General features: G+C 42.8%; 1 protein-coding gene across 3 annotated transcripts; it reads right to left on the bottom strand.

Moving 5' to 3' along the window:
- Positions 1-5: 5 nt before the first annotated feature.
- rsrc2 (arginine and serine rich coiled-coil 2) lies at positions 6-15,928 on the bottom strand. 3 transcript variants are annotated; one of them, XM_022248196.2, is made up of 10 exons: positions 15,813-15,928; positions 11,969-12,662; positions 11,053-11,165; positions 9,923-10,021; positions 7,927-8,453; positions 7,561-7,626; positions 6,883-7,100; positions 5,163-5,407; positions 4,805-4,928; positions 6-3,767 (listed from the first exon to the last, which is right to left on the bottom strand). In XM_022248196.2, exons 1-10 carry the CDS (start codon positions 15,909-15,911, stop codon positions 3,565-3,567), a joined length of 2,388 nt encoding a protein of 795 aa, XP_022103888.2. In that variant the 5' UTR covers positions 15,912-15,928; the 3' UTR covers positions 6-3,564. The 3 variants fall into 3 exon arrangements, with proteins under 3 accessions (XP_022103888.2, XP_022103889.2, XP_022103890.2); XM_022248197.2 differs by lacking the exon at positions 9,923-10,021; XM_022248198.2 differs by lacking the exons at positions 11,053-11,165; positions 11,969-12,662; positions 15,813-15,928 and having other exon boundaries at positions 7,927-8,472; positions 9,923-10,980.
- Positions 15,929-16,116: the final 188 nt, after the last annotated feature.

Below are 16,116 nucleotides of genomic sequence, written 5' to 3'. Positions count from 1 at the left end.
TTGAGTTTTCTGAAATTGGTAATCATATTTTAATAGAAGAAATGAAGTACTAGCAGCAAAACATTCTATTCAAGACTACATTTACATGCTAACATTTAAAGATCTTAATGTAATTCCAACAGGCACATGCCTTATTGTGGGGAAAATCAAGTACCTGTGAGCCTGCATTGGTGCATGTACTCTAAACCTACTTGTACATTCAAAGTAGCATGTCAAAGTAGCATGCATATTCAGAAAGCATGCACCATATTCGGAGGATGCTCTACGTGAACGCATAACATTTTGACCTAAATTTGCGGGAACAAAAACCGATGAATCTACATATTAAGCAAGAGCTGGCAGAAAGCCAGTTCCAAGCTAAACACACATGTACCCTCTATGGCTAGGTGATAGGTAACCTTATTTAAGCTAAGCAAACTTTTACTGTGCTTAGTTGCCTCAATAAAACTGGCCCACGATATTAACTCACCAGCATTCAAATAATACAAATGTTAGTGAGCCATCTGGAGAGATTCCATGCTGTGGAAAGCTAGGGGTGTTTAATGGAAATTGTAATGAACTTAACTTTAAACCCACCAAAACTTACTTACAGTCCACTGCATCAACAGGTACTGATAGGAGAAATACCATAATGTGAGTTAACTCTCACCATCTGCGTAACATACAAAACTCAGGGCTGCCAACAGATTTGAGGTTGTTTAATCATGCATTAGTATAATTTCCTCTGGAAAAAAAGAGACAAACTAGTCGTTGATGCAGTTATGGATTTTTATATCTTGCAAAATGACCAATAACAAATGATTCTTTTCTTGACTTGAAAGTCTAGACTACAGTTTGTTCACTACACTAATGATATATTTAACAGTACAATTTCAAGCCAATGACTATGCATTAAATCAACCATATCAAGCATATGATTCGTACCTCCCATATATACACTGTTTCAACAATGAAAATAGAAAATGTGCAAAAGCTCTGTGGGGGATTTTTTTCTCAACTGCATTCTTTGTTCACAAAAGAAAAAAGATAGGTAGGTTCATAATCTGTCCAGCAACAAAAACAAAAATGCACCTAACTGTTTACACATGTACGTTATCATGCCCCTTCTACAAAACCTGGCTTGCTTGGACAAGGGTTATAAGTATTCAGTTTGTGTAAACAGCCTTGAAGTTGAAGCACTCACAGGGGAGTCCGATTGTTCCCTTCCAATACCTCGGTGATAGTTGTGGGTTGACAGTTGGATGCTCTGAGAGGGAAGGAATATTTTGGGACCTGTCCTGCTTTTGTTAGAGCAGGTCCCGTTATAACAGTTAAAGTTCTGCCAGAATCTTTCACGTTGGAGACAAATCTTTGAATAGCATCATAACAGAAAGCCAAAGTGTACTAGCACTGCACTGGCAAAAACGTACCGAGACAAACTGGGTGCCTAATGTCCATGAATGTGTAGTCGCCAGGTCCCTCATTTTACCACTTACTGTGAAAACCAATCAGATTTGACTATAGCTGGTGAAATTTGGGGCCTGGCGACTAGACAGTCACAGACGTTAATGACACTTGGTTCAATAAAGCACAAAAAAAGTTGAGTGAAATTTACTCCAAATTATGAAAATTCAGGAAATCGCTCCTGCAAAACCTGGACAAAGTACAACAGAATAGAAATGCTTACAGATAAAATTTTAATAGATTAGGCAATGATAAGGTATTGATTGCTTTTGTACCAGATATGAGGAGGGGTGAAAAATTAAGATGTTTTATTGGAAAGCTGACAACCATAGAACTCAAGAATACAAAATTTCAATTTAGCCTTTGGCAACTTTGATTTCCTGGGAACAGGACACATATACTCCTAGTTAAGAACCATTTGTGGTTACAAGCAAAACCGTTTTTGCTATCTCAACACTGAAAAAAATGATCACTCTTATCTCACTAGCTTATTAAACTTGATACTCCAAAAGTAGATCTTGCATTGAGTTCTGGACCCAATTGCACAGCTCTCTGTATCAATGACCTGTTCTACATTTGCGGTCACCATTCTGTGCCGAGAACCCTACTTAACACACAGAATCCTACATTGCAGGATGTGTGCTTGTGAGCAGGCCGAAATCCCTCCTTAAGATGTGAAATGCACTGAACCATTCCCACAAATTTGTTCCAGGAAGCAGCCAGCCACGAGATTGGGCACTGGTTACTGTAACAGCTTACAGATTACAAATGAAGTCTTCATTGGAGACATATTCCTGTCTAATCATCAGACCACTGCTGTAGTACAAAGCATGCAATCCCCAATGACATACTTAACCCATGATGTTCCAACACATTTCACATGATTGACTTATCCAACTACAAGACCAGCATCCTGTACAGTATGGGGCAAGTTGGGGCACAAACGTCCTACCGCGAGTCAAATGCTTTATAAAAATAAGCAAGTGAAATACAGTTTTGCTTGAACATCCCTCGCTGAACTATTTTGCAAAATCTACTATTGTCGCTCTCATTATGCCGTTGGCTGCAATTCTCACAATGCTCATAGTTGACGACATCTCCAAGTATTTTAATGTCAATGGTTCCCTCTGCATTCATAAAAATTAGTAAGCAGCTGTGCAGCCAAGCCCCAGGGCCTGGTGCCAAATGGCTGACTAGATGGTCCAAGCCATCCATCATTTGGGCGATATAGGCAACTGTAGTCATCACTCCAACTTGCCTGATGTCATTAACAAGAATGCTGAGCTTCAAATTCTGTAAATGGCAGCAGCTTTTAAGTGCAGGTCAAAACTGAACGGTCTATGTCCTATGTGAGGTGTAAGTTGACTGCATTACAATATGATTCACATGAATGGGGTCCGTGCAGAAGTACCCCCTCACTGTTGACAAACAGAGAAGCAGGGCTGACACTCAACACTACTGACAGACAAGTTCCAGTGACTGCCTTTTGTGAACCACTGGTCAACTTAGCCTGGTACCCAAGATGCATTTTATGCACACGTTACCAGGGAAAACCAACTGGTGGTCCACATGTGGCCGTCACTTTAACTTCCCCGGTGTTGTGCGCAAAGTACTCATGAGAAGCCCCTGTATGCTTGCACAGTTACTCAGGATTAATCTGTGCCATGAGCATGCACACGCAATGGTTGAAGGTCCTCGCTAGGTCCAAAAAATACTCATTTTACAGGTGCTTCGTGCATTAACTGCGGAACAGCATGAAGATTAAAATTTAAGATCCTAACGCAACAAAAAATCGCGACCTAGTCGGCTACGGCCCTCCTATACTTGGTGCAAAAATTAAAGGCTGTCTTTTAGAGGTTTGTTTTCAAATTGCCTTGCTAATTATAAAAAAACACAAGATAGAAAACAAATCAACTAGAGATCTACAATATAAAGAACAAAAGAATTAAACACACCAGAAATCCACACTCTGGAAACTCGCTCATAGATTCTTAAAACTTAAACACACTGTTATATTACCGCATTCACTGAAATTCATCAAAAGGTTTAACATTTTCTGAGTTTGTACTTTCACGCAAGATACTCCTGTCTTGTCACTGGTAAACAGAGATATGGCCCAACCTAGGTGGATGTGGTTGGGGGAGGGGCCGGGGCTGCGGGTTGGGTTTGGGCTGGGGCGGCCACTGGCATCCCACTGGTGCCAAAGCCCAGCCCAAAGCTCCGCTGAGTGTGGGTCTTGACCCGGGCGATCTCGTACTCCTGGTCCAGCTGCTTGAAAAGCCTGGCCTGCTCCTCCTGCTTGCGAACCGTTTCTTCAGATTCGACTGTAATGATGAGGCAAGAGGGAGGAAAAATATGACAGCTACAGCAGGTAAATGGAATTTGTTTCACTCCTTGCTCTAATCAGAATTGGCCAAAACTTTGTGCACAAAAGCTGCAATGCTCCATCAACACAGAATACAAATGGAGCCATTTGGAGGGTACTTTGTGCACGTCAGAGGATTAACCCTCCTATGCTGAAGTCACTCTTTAGGTCATTTTGTAAACACCTCAAAAAAGCACAGCTGTGTCATGTACTGCACCAAGTGACCCTCACAGGAATATCGGATTGCAGTTTTGTGCTGCCCAACAACTGTGCCTCACTGTTTCATGCGCATAATTGTGCAGTAAACCAAATGCAGTGAAGAGGACTGCACAAAAGACCTTGGGTCATTTTGTGCTGGCAACCTACTGTGTACACACTGAACCTGTGCATGTTTGTGTTCCATAGAGAAAACACATGCAAGAGAGTGACTGTGGGCACTTGTGGATAGTTGTGCTGTAAAACCAAAGGAGGGGTTAACATGAGAAATATTAATGGTTGTGCAGTGTGGGGCATTTTCTTCAGGCAAGACATGAGAAGGATACAGTAGAGAGCAATGATTGATGCAAATAATGACCATGATATTATACATGTCAAATACTGGATTTGTATGGGTTTCACAATACACCTTGCACTGAGGATATTAAACACCTGACAAACTTGACTACTGCTTGAGCGTATCATAAAGGTCACAAGAGGGCTCCTGTTGGCTGCCCTAACCACAATGCATCAAAGGCAAAATTGCAACATAGCTCTTCCATTTTGTACGGAGAACTCAGCAGTGATTTTGGACATTGCTTATTGAAGCAAATATTGTCTCCGATAAATGACAGTTAACCCTGAGGCATGAAACACATTTGCATTTGTAGTCTAAGTGAGTGGAGCATGCCAAAGCTTTGATATGTCTATCAAAACGCAGCAAGTTTTGACACAGTACTTCCACGGAGATCACACGTACCTTTCAGCCAAGTCCCCTAGCCCCAAAATTAATGGTCTCACCTGTTTCCTTCTCCCCTTCCTCTTCGCCCTCCTTGATTCCCATCAGTCGGCGGAACTTGGCCTTGGTGGCATCGTCACCAAACGCTGTCTTCTCCCACTGGTTGCTGGATGGCTTCTCAGCCATCTACAAGAGAGAAACAAGTCATATTCTACAAAGTCAGAGAAACACAAACCTCACAATCCATAAAAGCTGAAATGACTACAAAGCTCCAAACTCATGGATGTTGATAAACTAATTCTTTTCCAAATGTCCATTTATACAAACAATGGGGCGGGGTTGAATGGATCGGTCCATTGGCTCCTCGGCCTCTGGTCTACACCCCCCCCACATGCCTCTTCCTCCCATGCCTCTTCCTACCTCATCCTTCTTGCCAGACCACAGCAGCTTCCTCTTACGTGTCTGCTCAGCGATCTGCACGGGGTTGACGGCGAGAGGGTTGTAGTACTTGGGCACACTGACACCAGTCTCAGCCAGGACTTTAGCCTGCATGGCTGCAGCAGCTGCAGCGGCCTGGATCAAGGGGTCTATGGCTAGCGGAGTCAGGGACATCAGAGGGGGTGGGTTCAGGCTGGTGGCTGCCTTTTCCACTCCTTTGGCAATCTCTGCCAACAGAAACAAAGCACAGAACCGTGAAAAAGAATTTGAAAAGATAAAAACTGTAGAAATTCACAATGATGAATGTCTAAAGCCCATATTTCACTGGACAGCGACTGTTGGCGAAAAAATTGCAAACGACATTCCCAAAAGAGTTTCCAAACTGTCTGGAAACATTCGCAGAGGTTCTCAAATTTCCTCCGTTGAGTCGTAAGGTCTCGCGTTCGTGTCACGGGAATTTTGAACATTCAAAAAATGTGTGCGACAAATTTTCTCTCAAAATAGTCACAGAGTCGTCACGGGTGTCTTGAACCCGTCTCAAACCCTTCTCAATTTTAGTTTCCGTGAGTCGGAAAGTGTGAGGGGTTGGTGACCTATGAAACAAAACTGTGACTGGTTGACGACAAAAATGAGAATGTAACATTCCTGACGTGAGACCGTTGCGGGATAGTCACAAGTGTAAAATATTCACACTTTTGTTGTGCAAATATCACTCGAATGTCATGCTACAGACCCACAACATGTGCGCGAACTCCAGGCAAATTCTGGCCGAAATTTTGCCGGTGACATATGCAAATGTGTCATAAGTACCACATCAGTGTGAATCCAAGTGAAAACTGTCCCTAGATTTGTGGATTTTCTCAAAATTTTGTGTCTCCAACTAGACTTAAGCTGTCACAGCCCAGTGAGATATGGGCTTAGGGATCCATAAAAAGAGCAGGTCATAGGTTATTCAGTGACCAATGATTCCTTATGTGCATAGGATCCACAAGGCCAAAGGAGTGTTCCGACAGCCAAACACTTTCTGCTCCACTACTGCAGCATAGTGCTGTGAAAATGGTGCAGTAGACTAGCTGGCTGACCGTTTTCTGACTTATCATACGTACACACACAATGTGGAAGATAGGCCAGTTTTCAAGGCCTGTCCTGTTGTGTCAAGTCAACCTGCTGAAGGAATGGGAGACTCAGGGCTGGTTCATACGCGCAGCGTTTGCGCACACGCAGCGCGTAATGTCAACCCCACTTTTGACGTTCATACTTTCATGTTTTCTCAAGTCTCGGCTGCATGTGCGTATCCGACAAAAGTTTAAAAATTTCAATTTGTCCAGATACGCATACATTTGGTGCGTACGCACGATCCATTATTTTCACAAACTGCGTGCAAGGGTGTGCGTTTTCATTACGCACTGCGCTTTCCTTCACACACTGCAGACACGAATACGCAGCGAGTGTGAACCGGCCTAATGATGGTGGCAAATGTCACAGTCCCACATGACGAGTCCACAACAAATACATGGCAATGACACAAACAGTTTACCACCACCAAGTGTCTCCAAACACTCCAAGTTGATTGGCACAGCTCAGACTGTATGTTTCTTGACTAGCTTGTATATAAAGCACAGCAGATGTGGACTGGTTTTTCGATTTGTCAAGGTTTCCAACGGCAGCTGGGCCAAGTGGCAGTCAACAAACCCAGCCGTACCTTTCTCCATGGCCGAATCCTTCTCCTCCTTCAGGACCTTCTCTTTCTCCTCCTTCTCTCGCTTCTCCTTCATCTCCATCAGCTTCTTGGCCCGCTCCAGCCGACGGGCCAGGGCCTCCTGGGCATGCATAGCCGGGTCCCTCACCCGGGTCATCGGGGTGGGTGAGCGGCTGCGGCTCCGGCTGCGGGTGCGCCGGCGCCTTCTGGGGGATCTGGATCTGGTAAGATTGCATCGGGGGAGGGGAGGGAGAGAGACAGAGCAATCATTTTGGATGGGTTTTGTTTGCTGAACAGACCGGTTGGCAGCTGTTGACTAAACAGCCAAGAGTAAGTTTTCTTGTACAACAGGTAGCACAATGCTTTTCCCACTATGGATAAGCTTCCTGAATGTACAATGTTCTTGTGCTTAAATTGGTCTACATGACAATAAATCAACATTTTATAATGAACCGGATTCCCAGGAAGAGAATAGGGATTACGAGTCAAAACTTTGGATCTTGAAAAGTCTGTCAGATAGCACTCTCAAAGATAAGGTGGCATGTTGGTATTTGCTGAAGTAGCTCCCACCGAAAAAAAAAAAATTCAACAAGTCAACTTGCGTCTGTAAATACACATACAATTTCATTCCTGGATTCCTTTTAAAGATTTGGTTAGTGAAACTATGGGTGGTACACATACCTTGAGCGCCGGCGACGTGGAGAACGTGATCTGGATCTTGGTCTTCGTTTCCGCGGGCTTCGGGACCTAAAAATGCACACACAAAGAGCACTCCGTGCAGTGAGGAATGTCTCAAAACTATTACACAGCCAAAATATCTCCTCTTGAAGAGAATTTTCAAGAAATTAGCATCTGTGTTTATGAAGTCAATTACTGCATGGTAAGAAACTTCAAAATCAGATGTTACTTTTAAAGAGGAACCTGGACAACCAGCTTTTTAAGATAGTTTTAAAATCTACTAACAATGAAGATGAATTGCCTTGATATGTCAGTTGTTCTGCCCATATCTTATCTTGTTAAGTATGTATTTTGCTATTAAATACAAACCTTGATCTTCTACGCCGTTTCGGTGTGCCAGATCTCTTCTTAGACCGTGACCTGGATCGTCTATTGGATCTAGATCGCGATCTCTTCCGAGACCTCGAACTCGACCTCTTGCGAGACCGTGATAATTTGCGGCGTCGAGCTGGTGAGCGTGACCGAGAGCGGGAACTGTGGCGCCGTCTCCGCCTTGGGGACCGGCTCCGCGATCTCCGTCTGGATTTCTTGGGCGTGGCGGACCGGGAACGGCGACTGGATTTCTGCTTCCTCTTTGCCGGGGATGCCGATCTTGACCTGGATTCCCGGGCTCGACTTGACGACTTGGGCTTAGGGGTGGGTGACCTGGACCGCTCGCTGCCGGACAAGGACTGGGGTGAAGGGGAACGTGCGTCTTTCTTCTTAGGAGATGGGGAGCCGGATCTGGCAGGGCTGAGTGAGGAGGATCTGGGTCGCTCGCTGGAGGAATCCACTTTCCTGCGACGGGAGGTGCTGACCTCAGCCAGCCGTGGGGACGAGGAGGACACGCTGCTCTCCTGTTGTGGGAAGAATGCTCTTTCAGGGAAATGGCCCAACAACAAAACAGTGTTAGTGTTTTGGGAACCAGATTCTGATCATAACACTGCCAAGCCGAATGTGCATGTTTCAAACTGAGCCAAAGTGATTACATGAGTTTACCAATTCAACAAGTCCACTGAGTCACTTATAAAACCTTTATTTTTTAAAATTTCTTTGTGGCCAAGAGTAATGTGGCCAATCTACATGTAGGCTTAAATCTGAATCTGGCTCAGTTTAAAACCTATTCTGATACAGAACAATTCAGTACTAAAACATACCTGTGATATTTTTTACTGCCAAATGGAACTGATACTGCATGCAATAACTGTTGTCAGCAGATGCACCAATGTTTACCTGATGTCCACACAATAACCCTTTCAGTGTCATGTACATGTACAAACATAGAAGTGTGCCATGCATGAGCAGGATGTAGGAGACCTGACCTACTTCTCACAGATCCGTATGTTATACTCAAACTTTGAAGTATATGTACATGTTACCAGTCCAAAGGGAAGGTGTGCTGAGGGCTGGACTGGAATTCCTTGCTCTGCTTACAGCGAGCCAAGAATTACAGCTTATTACAGCAGACAATTCCAAAGTCTATTTCGCAGGATGACAAGGAACTTGTCATCTACTGCTACAGGCATGGAATGGTGATCATAAATCTAATTGTTCTATGATTAGCTAAGTCAAAGATAATTGGGCCCCGTATTTGTTTGTGTGCACATTTCTGGACGACAGGGCATTTGTGGTTCACGTACATGTATCATACTGAAAGGGTTACATCTATCTGGACATAAACACAAGGGGGCATTTTATCGGTGCCCACTGAAGGAGTCCAACTGCACTTTGCTTTACAGATTTGGTAAGTTGTTTCCGTGTCTCGTCAAGATGGTTCATGAATACAGCATGCTGTAGATCCTATCTCTATTTGTGTGCATTCACCAGATTTGCTGCGCACATTATCCACTGGGTCTGCCTGAAGTGTTTATGAATGAGTTATAGGAAGTATTTTCCTGACTGGGCATGCAAACACCCTACTTGGGCCACTGTTTGCGAGTGACGCTAGTATTTACCAGTGAGGAGAATTCTTTCCACAATAAATACAGCTAATGAACATAGGATGCAGCTGGGAAACAGATGAACAGTTTTCTTTTCTTTTTTTGGAGCAAGCGAATAACTTAATAATGATGGTCCGTATCTTGTTTTTTTTTTTTTTTAAAGGAAATCAGCAGTACATGTGCGAGTGTGTAGCAAGGCACTTTGCAGAGAGTGGCATGCAATTTGCAACACGGAGTGAGACACTCTTGGCAATGAACTCTTTGCCTTTTTTTTTCCCGGGGAAAAAAAAAAAAGAATGAGGAGGGGCAGATTCACCCCGCGCCTTCGGTGTCTGGTTTGGAGGGAAGGTCGGGGATTGTCGGGTCACTAATACTTAGATATTCACCTGGTGTGCCGTACTTTGCTTTGCTGTGGGTGCAGCCTCAACGACGGGGTGGGTATCCCGGCGCTCAGGAACAACTGACTCACGGGGCGGTGAGCCAGGCTGAATGATATATTCATTGTATATGGCAAAGTAGGTTATCAACTAAAGATCTTCCATGTGGCTCTTAAACCTACAAGGTCTAAATTCACATCACAATTGCTCTGCTCCGCCCAACCCCCCTTTTACACAAATTCAATAAAAATGCCCTGTTTTGACAGGCACGTTGAAAAGATTTTAAGAAAAATGAGTAACAGAAGAAAGGCAATGCCATCGATTTACAAATTCCTAAAGAAATCTTCTTCAAAAAATGCAAGCATTTTTGGAAGATTTTAGCATTACGGAGAGACAAGTCAGGTCACTATCAAAGAAAAATATTTTTTAAAAAGCCATGACGTGGCAACCTTCCTAATGAAAAAATGAAAGGATACTTTTGTTACCACCCAAAATATGTCACAAGAATTTAACCTTACCTGAAACTTTGAAAAGACTGAATGAAAAAAATGCCATATACTCGATTTCTAAAATCTAAAGGGCTAGTTATTTCTACACACAAATGGAATCCAAATCTACTTCAATGCTAATTACACAAACAAACAAAAATCCAATTTATATACAAGCTGTGAGCCAACATTTAAGTAGAGCAAACCAGTGAAAAAATGACATCAAGCAATACACAGCATGATGTCAACGAGACAAGAGGATGGTTGAAACCAAATGCGATCTTATTTGTCGCAATTACTTTCTGCAGTGTACTAGCACGCTGCACCCGTTTGCCACAAAACACGAAACTGTTCAATTCAGCTGTTTGAGAGGATATTTGAACACATCACCGCTCAGCATCAAAAAACTTGGAAGAATCTGTCTTTGCTGTCAAGTGACCAGACCAGATAGTACAAAAATGAAGGCTTCTCCAGGATAATGCACCTTTCCTGCTGTTAAACCGGCCAGCATGACCTTCAGTGTTGACTCTTTACAGAGCACTCAATTCCTTCCCCTTTTATGCTTACATTCAGCTTGTCCTACAGAATGTTTGGCTCACACAGACTATAGTCCATAGAACAATTTGACCCCGGATTACTAAGCTGACTTACGTCAGAACTGCGTGCTCGACGAGGACTTGGACTGCGGCTGACACTCCTCGATCTACTTCGACTCTTACTTACACTTGGACTTCGACTACGGTTGTGCTTCCGTTGTCGTGACCCTAGGGGATAAAGCATCACCGTTTACAAGTGACTTTTACTATTGATATACAAGTAGCTCTTTCCAGGATATTTGTATCCCCACTTTCTCTAGGGAGCCTAATACACGTATATTCAACAGAATTCAATGTATCTAAAATAAGAACCCTACTGCATACAACAAAATGCATTAAAATACAACAGTGGCATTGTGTAGTGCAATGAGTAAACATCCAAGGCATAGTGAACCAAAGTGAATACGTCACACGTACAATTAATGTGTAAAAGACATTAGCGCAAGAACAGCGCATGAACCAACACAAGCGCGTACTCCATTCGTTTGCACTGCACTTTCTGGTTCACAGTGATGTCACACTTCGTTACTCTCACAGCGTACCGAAGTGAATACGTCACATGCACAATTAGTGTGTAAAAGGCATTAGCGCGAGATTTTGGATTTTTGCCCTGCCCGACATCAGGCAGGGCCCAAAAAAAAATCCAACATTAATTTACATCTCCCCGGAGCAAATCCATCCTTGGAAACAAAGAAATTTACCTGCCGTTTAAATCTGTTCTCACAAGGCACCGCACCCCCTTTCCTAATTGAAAGGTTCCCCTTCAAATTTTGTAGGTGTTTCCAAAAAGCAAAGCTTGTGGTAGGAACTCTCTAGCTGCTTCTTTTGTTGACTGCTCTGAATGCAACAAAACCACGACTTTTGACCACTGTTGCATTCTGGAATTTAGTAAGGCCTGGGTCAAAATGATTTATCCTACTTTGTTTTCATTGATGAGTGAGCATATCTTAACAATCTACTCAGTCACTTACGATCTAAAGATCTTCGCCTCTCTCTGGAGGCAGACCTACTTCGTCTCCGCTTTCTGTCCCGTGACCTTGAGCGACTGTGCCTTCGTCTCCTATTGCTGGGACGTCTGTGCTTGGGAGTTCTTGATCTGGAACGCCTTCGTCGTAAAGGGGATCGAGACCTGGATCTTGATCTCAACCTACTCCGACGCTTGGGCGACCTGGATCGAGAGCGTCTCGGAGTACGTGATCTAGAACGCCGCTTCCCTTTTGGTGTCTTGGATCTTGAATATTTACGCTTTGGCGTTCTTGACCGAGACCGGCGCCTCTTTTTGGGGGTCACAGATCTAGACCTGGATCTGCGCTTCCTCCTGGGTGTTGGCGACCTGGAATGTTTTCGGGTTTTGGGTGATTCAGAGCCAGAGCGGTGATGCCTGGATGAGCGTTTTGGAGATTTCGACTTTGAGCGAGACAAGGACCTAGATGAGGACCGCGAGCGGGATCTCGGAGACCTGACTAGGTCAGTGGTCACCGAGTCCTGAGGCAATTTAACTAGGACAGGCTGGTCTGTTGCACTTTGAGTGGCATTTTCACCATTGTCAATCACAGGGTCCATGTTAGTACTTTTCCCAGTAATTTCTGGACCAGATGTCTCCTCGCTTGGCTCATCAGTCATCTGTCCATGCAGAAGACCCTTCTTCATTCTTTTATCTCTAAGCTGTGGACAAAATGCAAAAGGCAGATTCTGTGTAAGCAATTAGCAACAATGGAAAAGTGGAGCACATGGGCATTATGACTTGCATCAGCACTGTACAGTATGACCACAACAATCGCATTTGCGCCTAAAAGATGAGTATATGCAAACAAACCTTAATTCTTACCGCCAATGGCGACCATGATTTGTGCCCGTTAGTCGCCCACCTTGTCAGTCACATTTAACAAACAATCGCTGCCCACTTTTCTTCTACGTGCACCGAGCAATGTGTCTCCATGATCACATGGTTCTTTTTCCATCTTACTATGTACACAGCATGAGCCCACTTGAACTGCAACGTAACTTACACGTAGGTACATACACGCAGGTACAGGTACTACATGTAGGTACCCGAGTTGACTGGTTTGTGGTCCCATGCTGTATAGAGCGAGTATGGGGAGCTGAGACGTTTCAAGTATTCATATAAATGCACTAGCAGTCTACGCCTGCCACGATTTCAGTGCAATAAACTTGTTTCAGTCCGAAATGTATGTCAAGTTTAAAACCAAAGCTTCCCTAGGTCTGGTCCGCTCCAAGGTACGAAATACTCAAAAACGTAAGAGAACAAACATGCCTTGTCTTTTCTTTCAGCTTTTTTCCCCATATAATTGGTTGCCATTTTTGATTTATTCCACAAGCACAAAATCCAAAACCTGTCTGTCCTATAGATAATTGACAGAATAATGTTTCTGTGTGTTTTGTTAGATTTTGTAAGTTACATGTAGCCTGTCTATTTTGCAAATGTGTGTACAGTATGTATACAAATCAACCTACATGTAGCGCCTAACTTTTTTTTCTAGGACCAGTGGTTCCGCATTCAAATTTCTGCATACAGCACTGATTTGCATATAGCACTGCAAACAGTAAACAGTCATACATGTACTTTTTGTCACCCAGCACAATGTGCAACAACATTGAGGAAAGAGATCCAAAACCTTGTTATCTTTCCCCACTATAATTTTGTAAAACGCTTAAAGTTTTATAAACATGCCTAAAATGTTTCCTAAGAAAATTTCAGTGTGAATGGACATATACAGACGATGCTAATTTCCATTTTTTTTGTTACTTCTTCACGTCTCTCTCACTCTCTCCTCTCATTTCCTGTTAATGCTTAAGACCCCACAAATTTAGTACCACTGGAAAGAGAATTCAAAAGAAATTGAATGGTATATAATTTAGCTCAATAGCTGCTAGTATAGTGAAGTTATGAATTTGTTTTGTTATTAAAATTAGGTATACATGTAATTAGTCCGTCACTTTTTTGGGGTGGACACAAGTTTTATTTTCATCAAGGTATTTGAACCACATGGGGTCTTGATCCTCATTGGTTGGACACATATCTGTAGTTAAGTCACAGAGGAAGTGTAAAGTGAACAATATCTTTTATTATGGAGAACTGTATGGATAATAAAAATGCATGTGTAGGATACATGTACATGTATACAGTAACAGGACAGTTGAGTTGGGCTTGAAGTATTTAGTGATACATCACACATGTGTGAAAGAACACTGAAGCATAGTTTTGATGTGATAGTTTGTCATCAATAAATCCGAATAGGGGACCAAGTCTGTCAGGTGTCATAAGTTATTTTAAGTCTGTTCGTGTTTGACAGGGTCTTTTGATAACATTTGATTGAAACAACATGTGTGGTTTTTGCCTCCTGCTCCCCGTGCACCATGCATCAATCTGACACACATGCATATACCATGTCCACAGTTGCACAACATCAGGCCAATACAAAAGGGCAGTTTGGCACCAGTTCAACTTCTATTTTTGACAAAAAACAACTTCCTTTTCTTCCTGAAATTCCAAGCTTCCAAATAAACACCGTTTCATATATGTTTCATCAACTCCTTATGCGTGTTTTGGGGGATTTTAACAGAAAAATGCACTTTCTTGTTACCTTTTTGTTGTCTTCACAAACCAAAAAAAGGCTTGACGGTTGACGGCACTTCAGTCAAATGCCTTGAGTCATACATCAAATGAAAGAGTATTTTTAGCTCTACAAGATGCTGACATCGTTCTTCCAAACCTGGTCAAGTCTTGCGAGATACTTGTACATGTATCAGGCTCAGATGAGACCATGTCACATGACAACAAACAAAGATGGCCGCAAACAGTTCTTGACATAGTGTATGTAGCTCTGATCTTAGTTACATTATTTTCATCAAACTTTACAACCAAAACTCCGCGCAAACAGACATAATAAATGGTACTAGGCAAATACAAATTGCGGTTTAACATATAAAATTTGATGCACAAAAAGGACAGAAATCATTGATTGAAAACAAACACTTTTACACGCTTTCAGATATAAAATTTAGAGTTGGTGTTTCACTGGACTCCCTACTGGGGAGCTTTCAAAATGCCACAGCGTGGGGAACCATCAAAAAGGTGGAGTGCAGAAAGGCCTATGGAGTAGTGCCTTACTGTTTAGAAAGTAGGCTAGTACTTTTTGGTAGTCTGGTAGTAGGGGCCTAGTAGTAGCAGTCATGGTAGTAAAGTTGGAGATTGATATGACCATGATAACCGACAACCGAATGCACCCAAAAAGCAAAAGGCTAAGTTGTTTCCAATGCAATGGGCATGACAAAGCACTCCAACACTGAAAGAGATGTGGTCAGCATGGTCAGGTTGTAAGTACGGATCACAAAAGTAAAGGTGGCAACAAACACTGCATTTTTCTACCACTAACATACACACACACATTTTCAAGCCAAGCCCAACATGCCCAAAACAAGAATTTTCGTTTTTGGCCAGTTGGCTATAGACCTAACGTCAGTGATACACTACTCACGCTAATGAATGGGTGCCTGCAATCAAAGCCATGCCACAATTTGCCGGCAAAATAGCCGACTCGAACCCAAACTGAAACCCTCCTCAACAGCAAAAGCCTAACGGCGGCTCACACAATTGTCTATTCCTTCCTCCGTGTCATGGCCTAACGTTAAGGCTACGTTAATCATCAAATTCAAATTGCTCGCGATGTGCAACGTTTCGCATGTTCGTGTTCAATGTATTCTTTTTCGTTTCATGGGGCTCTGACTGGAGTATTTTTAATGTAAAATGGCCACGCTCAAGAAAAGAGCTCTAAGCACACACATGTTACCAACCTTTTTTAACAGTTCTTCGTTCAATGCAGTAACAGCAGGAGAATTAGCGCCACTTCTTGTTTCACTAGAATCGCTCACGTACCCAGAAATGCCGTCCATGTTGAAAATGGAAGCGAGTAATATCGCCCAATTGGGGGAGATCATGGATGCGTTCATTTAAAATGTAGGTAGGAGCATTTTAATTTAGAGTGTTATTTTTTCCTGGTTGGGGTCCAATAAGTTCTTCTTTTTGATCTTTGTCTAATTTTCTATGAAAAAAGTATCGTTAAGCTAAGCTTTAAGAATATGGTCTAAATTTACCTTA

The sequence above is a fragment of the Acanthaster planci genome, linkage group LG09 (assembly GCF_054643075.1).
Source record: "Acanthaster planci isolate LZ-2023a linkage group LG09, COTS_SCS, whole genome shotgun sequence".
Classification (NCBI taxonomy): Eukaryota; Metazoa; Echinodermata; class Asteroidea; order Valvatida; family Acanthasteridae; genus Acanthaster; species Acanthaster planci.
The sequence above is the reverse complement of the archived record's forward strand: the minus strand, read 5'-3'. Positions and strand labels throughout refer to the sequence as shown.